General features: G+C 33.5%; 1 protein-coding gene across 1 annotated transcript; it reads left to right on the top strand.

The window, feature by feature from the left end:
• The first annotated feature begins 728 nt into the window (after positions 1-728).
• On the top strand, positions 729-5,967 carry LOC149284444 (prostaglandin G/H synthase 2-like). Its single transcript, XM_089496722.1, has 10 exons — positions 729-783; positions 1,295-1,408; positions 1,521-1,664; positions 2,186-2,329; positions 2,539-2,720; positions 3,139-3,222; positions 3,355-3,601; positions 3,860-4,146; positions 4,514-4,661; positions 5,558-5,967. Exons 1-10 carry the CDS (start codon positions 729-731, stop codon positions 5,965-5,967), a joined length of 1,815 nt encoding a protein of 604 aa, XP_089352848.1.
• Positions 5,968-7,290: the final 1,323 nt, after the last annotated feature.

Below are 7,290 nucleotides of genomic sequence, written 5' to 3'. Positions count from 1 at the left end.
TGCTTAAGTTATTTTAGAAACACTAGATAATAATGTTAATTGTCTATATTGGACCAAAATTTAAAAATATAAGACATATTGTAAGTGTGGAGTAAAGAAAAAGGCAACTATATTCAGAGCTTTAATATAAGTCAAGTTAATGAATACATTTTAGCCCCAATGACACTTAACAGATCTATGACTTGATGGAGCCTTTCTGAGGAAGATAGGAGTGGTAGTCCAAAATTAGCTGCTATTACCGCTAAGCTCCCTCTCCTTCCGTGGCACTTTGGATGGCTCTTTCTTTTCTCCCAAATCCTTAATAACCTGAACATAACATACCCCACTACATTGTTCACGCCAGCTAAGGAAAATATAAAAACAAATCTTAACTATTTCTTCATGACTTTTAATTTATGATCACATTGTCTCACATTTATCATTATCTTTAGTTTCTTTCCAGAACATCGCCAATGCAAAATCCATTAAAAAAAAAGGGAGGGGGGAGGGGGGGGGGTTCCACTTACAACCTAAAGAAATTCTTACGTTGACTGTAATCTTTACTTTTATTTGAGTGAGTGGGTGGGGAATTACGTCATTTGCATAGGGCTATAAAGTCCCGTAGAAGACACGAAGTTTCAGAGAGCAGGGAAAGCTTACTGGCTGTAGAGCTAGAAGAAGAGCTCACTTCGGATTCGTAAGAGATCAAACTCACTGCAGGACATCTGCTGCTACCACTCACCACTGGAATGATTATTACAGGAGTTTTTGTGTTTTTTTCTCTGTTGGTTTTCTCCCATGGAGGTAAGATTTTTTTCCCTAGATTTTACGTACCAAATGTTCGCAATAATCTTAATAATGGAAAAGCATAGAGAAATTGAAATCGGGGTAGATAGAGGATTAATATTGTCAGTTCACTCGTATAATATATGCTGAGATGTATATATCTTCATATATTGCATTTATAGGATCACTGAAGCTAGTGTGAAACAGTGGAATGCTTTGTGTTAATATGTTTGGCATTGATAGAAAGTACATGTAACCTCTACATTTAGGATATGCTTTTTATCTTCATTACACAAGATACTATGTGTTCTGGATTGTTTTGACATAATAGAAAACAAAACTTTGAATGCGAACAATATGTTTAAATAAAATAAAAAATATATAAAAATAAACAAGAGTATATATATATATATATATATATATATATATATAAATAACTATATTGAGGGGTGAGATATGTCTATAAGGGCAAAGGGTTAATTATGAACTGTATTGCTATTTAACACAGCATTTTTCTTAATTTTTGTAGCAAACCCATGCTGTTCAAATCCATGTCAGAACAGAGGTGTATGCATGACATATGGCGACAGATATGAATGTGATTGCACGCGGACGGGGTTCTATGGCGAAAACTGTACCACCCGTAAGTATCTCAAGAGTTAAAGGCTTCAGGTCAAATAGCTGTTGTAACTACCCAACAAGGGTATTGTGTAACAGGAGTCCTAATATGATTGATGTTCCTTTTTTTTCTACAGCTGAATTTTTTACGTGGATAAAAGTAACCCTGAAACCTGCACCCAGCACTGTGCATTATATCTTGACCCACTTCAAAGGCGTTTGGAACATAATTAACAACATTTCTTTCTTGCGTGATGCCATAATGCGATATGTTTTGACGTGTGAGTAGATCATTATTATGTTAAGTTCAAATGCCCTCTAACGTAAGTGGGTAAGGGAGCTAATATTTTATATTATTAACTTTAGTAGCTGTGTCCAAGAATAAAAACCAAAATTAGCCTTATGTATTATTTAACAGTCAGCCTTCATTCTATAAAACTATTATTTGTCCAGGTTAATGTTGTTTCCGCGAACGTAGCGTATCCTTGGAATAATATCATAATGATTCATTTTTCCAAGACTGTGTAGATAAGTGTATTTTTGGTGTTAAATGTAACGTTATGAATACATAATATTCCATGAATAAAAAAAACCATATTAGGTTCAGTAGTAGAGGTGTTACTGGAATATTCTTTGGCATTATCATTACCTAGTAATACCTGTGCTATTGGTTATATGTATTATAACTACTATATTGTCATACAAATATATTTAATATTTTGCAGCAAAGGTAGGGTGACCATACATTTGTACATGTGATATTTCTTCATCTTAAATCTTGTCTTTTTTTTCTTCTCCTTAGCGAGGTCTCACTTGATTGATAGCCCCCCTACCTATAACAGTCATTATGACTATAAAAATTGGGAAGCATATTCAAACCTTTCCTACTATACCCGATCCCTGCCTCCAGTAGGACATGACTGTCCAACCCCAATGGGAGTCAAAGGTAAGATATACTTTTACTGTAATAGCCATTCTTAGTTATTTTCACAAGAATTATGAATTAATTTAGTTTGAGTAAATTCAACATATGTTGATCTCATGATTTTATATACAGGATATATATAATATATATATATATGATCTATCACACAGACTGGATAAGAATATGTTGTTCTGATGTCTCATGTCAACATGCTATTCTTTATCGTGCAGGAAAAAAAGAGCTCCCCAATGCCAACCTGATAGTGGAAAAATTCCTCTTAAGAAGAAAGTTTATTCCAGACCCCCAGGGCACCAACATAATGTTTGCTTTCTTTGCACAACACTTTACTCACCAGTTCTTTAAGACGGACACAAAAAGAGGAGCGGCTTTCACCAAGGCATTAGGACATGGGGTAAGAATCAATACTACAAAAGTATTATTTATTCATGTTAATGTATGTTTATAAATGTCAGTTATAGGGCAAAAAGGGTACCAAGGCAATATAAGTAGGTCATACAGATTTAAATTTCAGGCATTTCTAGGGTTAAGGAGCCTGGCTCCCCCATTCTTTATAAAAAATAATTTTTAAGGCATAGCTGAATGTGCAAAGGCATCAATTAGATGGGAGATATATAGATCATGCTCAAAACAAGTAAGGCAAATTGAAGCACCATCCATTTGCTTCCTGGCACTTATAGGCCTATGCGTAGAATGAAATCAAGTGTTGGTGATGCAAGGGACCAAAAAGGAAATTTGTTTATGGAAATCTTAACTAAATGAGGTAAAACTATAAAATATTTGTTCTAATAAAAAAATTTTTTTTCTGACAGGTGGATTTAAACCATATATATGGAGAAAGCTTGGATAGACAACATAAACTGCGTTTAAAGAAAGATGGCAAGCTAAAGTTTCAGGTACATGCTTAATTTGAATTAGAAAACTATAGACGTGGTTGCATTATGTTTTTGGATAAGACATCTGCTTTACATATTGACAAACAATGCAAATATGTATAAAGTATTACAAATATTATGTGTTCCCTTTAGATTATTGATGGCGAAATGTATCCTCCAACTGTGAAAGACACGGATGTGGAAATGTTGTACCCACCTCAAGTACCAGACCATCTTCGGTTTGCTGTGGGTCAAGAAGTTTTTGGTCTTGTCCCAGGGTTGATGATGTATGCCACCATTTGGTTGAGGGAGCACAACAGAGTTTGCGACATCTTGGTGCAGGAGCATCCGGAGTGGGATGATGAGAGAATATTCCAAACTGCAAGACTTATTCTCATCGGTAAGTACAAAATGTTACAGATGAGAATACGAACAAATATTTAAGGGGACAATTTGGACTCGTAATGACTGCAATGCTTACAAATCTATAAGGACTCATCATACAAACAAGTCTCCAGGCTATGGTGTGATCAAGAGAAATATAAATGTTACCCCCCTGGAAAATGAACATTTTAAGGAGTTCTGCAATTACAATTTTGTATATTACGTAAACTGAATTCTTTACTTACTATATCATTCTACCTTTTTTTTGTTAAAGGTGAGACCATCAAGATTGTTATTGAAGATTATGTGCAGCATCTGAGTGGGTACAATTTCAAGCTCAAATTTGACCCCCAGCTGTTGTTCAAGCAGAGATTCCAGTATCAGAACAGAATTGCTGCTGAGTTTAATACTCTGTACCACTGGCACCCTCTTCTGCCTGACACCTTCCAAATTAATGAAAAGGAGTACAACTATCAACAGTTTCTGTATAATAACTCTGTGTTACTGCAGCATGGGATATCAGAGATGGTTGAATCTTTTACCAAGCAAAATGCTGGACGGGTAAGCATTATTTCTGCCTGTATTTTTGTTTTTGTACCATGGGCATTTGACAGTATCTTATTGACTTATATGCTGTTGTGTATTAAGTAACTTAAAAATCTGTTTTGAAAACCATCTTTTACATAACTCAGTAATTAATAAAACAGTAATACATTTTGTAAACTGGTTATGCTCTTTTAAGTGTGGGGAAAATCTCCTCTTGTAAGACGTGGAGGAATGTATCCAATGATCTCAAAGGTTCTTAAATGTGATCTTCAATTTAAAAAAAAACAAAACCCTGTACTTATTTTAATAACACACCTTCAGTGTATTACCATAAGCAGTACTAAATAAAAATATATTATTTTTCTTTTGTGGATGTAAATAGGTTGCTGGTGGCAGAAACGTTCCAGCTGCAGTGTTCAGAGTGGCGGTAGCGTCCATTGAACAGAGCAGAGAGATGAGATACCAGTCCCTTAATGAATACAGAAAGCATTTCATGATGAAACCCTTCAAATCCTTTGAAGAATTAACAGGTAAGATCATACATAAAAAAAAATAAAAAAAAAAATAAAACCTTTCTATGACAAAGCACTTGGAAAGCCGAGTTAACATTGTGTTTCCATTTGAACAGAAATCACTTGGAGTCCATGTTCTTATCAAATATAATTGTTAAGAAGTGACAGTGTGTAGTGATGACCATGAAAACAAAATGTTGACATTATTCACGCACACAAAAGATTACACAGTACAATATCTCTGTGAATTAACCTTGCATTTGCCATTGATTTGATTATATGAGCTATTGCACAGCATAACCAAGATTTATTTTAATTTCAGTGGAATTTATAAAATGTGTTAATTTTAAAAACATACACCATAGTTTTAAGGTTATTAAAATATTATGTAGGTAAAACTATGTCTTAGAATTTTCTCAGTGGAAGTCATACAGGCAAACATTCTCTAGTATATGAATTGCGATAAGCATAAAGCATTGCTAAATAAAAAGTGATTAAAAAGCAAATATGTTTTATCTTATTCCTAACTTTTCTTGTTTTGTTTTTGGGAGTTATAACTATGATCTATGTAAGTAAAAACCTGATTAACCAGATGTTATATGAAATACTGTTTAAAAAAAAACAAAAGAACAAGTAGCTCTATCTCTTATTTTAGGAGAGGCTTAATATGGCCTCACATTACCTTTGGTGAAATATGTTTGAAACTGAGTTCTTACACCATATATTAAATAATTTAAAGGACTCTTATATACTTAATATTTGTAATTAGTTATGATACAATTCTCAATAGGAATTGTATGAACAACCATATGATCTATATAGTCCCAAACACAAGTACCTGAAACTGGGAAAAGATTTTATTTAAGCCCCTGATATTGAAGACATATTAACTCAGTCTGATATTTTGATTTCAGGTGAGAAAGAAATGTCAGCAGAACTTGAAAAACTTTATGGAGACATTGATGCCATGGAACTTTATCCTGGACTCTTGGTGGAACAACCTCGACCAGGAGCCATTTTTGGAGAGACAATGGTAGAACTTGGTGCCCCATTCTCATTGAAAGGTCTAATGGGGAATGCAATTTGTTCTCCTGAGTACTGGAAGCCCAGTACTTTTGGTGGAAATGTAGGTTTTGAAATTGTGAATACTGCTTCTTTACAAAAACTGATCTGTAACAATGTTAAAAACTGCCCTTACACATCATTTCATGTTCTGAAAAATGATAGTTCTGAGAGGGCAACCATTAATGCAAGTTCAAACTCTGCACCACTGGAAGAAGTCAACCCAACTTTACTACTGAAAGAACGTTCATCAGAACTTTAAAGATTTTAAACACTGGAGAAAACTTCTCACCCTCCATTTTTTGCTGGTTATGATAGTTTGGCATTAGATGAAAAATGTCTGTCATACTGCCAGCTGCTGCTGCTACATCGTGTGTTATTTTATAGAGTACTTTCTGAAACGTGTCTTAAAGTCTAAGTGCAGAACAGGGCATGTGAGCACTAATTTACATACTTGTGATTCATATAATAACACATGACACCACATAATTGAGAAGTTTAGATTTTTATTGTTAACTGGCATTTTCTAGTCATTTGATGTATTTTGGAAAGATGTTATAAATTCCTATTTTTAAATGATTCTCATAAGGGTGGTATCATACCATTCATACCTCTGAAAATATATATGCCCAAATGGTCATGGTAAATATTATATCAGAGACATATACATTTTTTTACTTTTATAAATAACACTAATTCCTGACATTTGCACCTGTTAAATATATTTAATTAATACTGCTTGTGCCAAAATACAATGGAAAAGGTATGAGGTTTGTAAACTTTGTTTTAATTCGGAAGTGTGAAATGTTATATTTATTACTTTTAACAGGGAATCTGAAAACTATGTTGAGGTGGATTTAATAAGTGCTGATGTCCTGTTTCACACAAAATAAATATAAAATGCAAAACACAATTTAGCTATGCAAAAATAACTAAATTGGGTTGCTGAAATTAAACATCAGCTTTTAATAAATTTTGCCAACTCAGACTGAAGCCAGGGAGTCTGGCTTAACATCAGATCCTTGTTACTATAGGTATGTCTGTCTGTCTGTCTGTCTTATTGTGACTCAAACAAAATCATGATCTCAAAAGAGCAGGGCTCTCTGGAAAAAAAAAAAAGCACATAGCTTTTGTGAGTTACAGACCTAAGTCAGATTTTTATTGAGTGTTACATTTTTTTATGTGAATGTCAGACAAATGTTTGTAATGCTTGTATTTATTAATTTATTTGAAATATTTATTTTTATAAATTATTTCACTCTAAATAAAATTATTTGGGATTATATTTTTGGACATTGTTTCTTTTATTTATTTTTTATTTCTTAGATTGAAAGAGGAAATAAATGATGATGCATTATTTGTAGATTGCAATGCTTTGCTTAGAAATACTTGGTCTTTTATGCACAGTGTAACATGGTTTAAAGAGTTGTACAAATGGCCATGTTGTGCCCCTTAAATACATAAGTAAAACAAAGTGAGAGCTCAAATATATAATGAGCAGATACAGTGTCTGGTTATATACAGATATAACCTGGAACATATGTTGGTGTACCAGGGTAAACAAAAGGGATAGGTGCAGTAAGAT

This window comes from Sceloporus occidentalis, unplaced genomic scaffold (genome assembly GCF_023333645.1).
Source record: "Sceloporus occidentalis isolate IW3139 unplaced genomic scaffold, rSceOcc1.0.p SCAF_93, whole genome shotgun sequence".
Lineage (NCBI taxonomy): Eukaryota > Metazoa > Chordata > Lepidosauria > Squamata > Phrynosomatidae > Sceloporus > Sceloporus occidentalis.
Note: the sequence above shows the minus strand (reverse complement) of the source record. Positions and strands in the feature narration are given on the sequence as shown.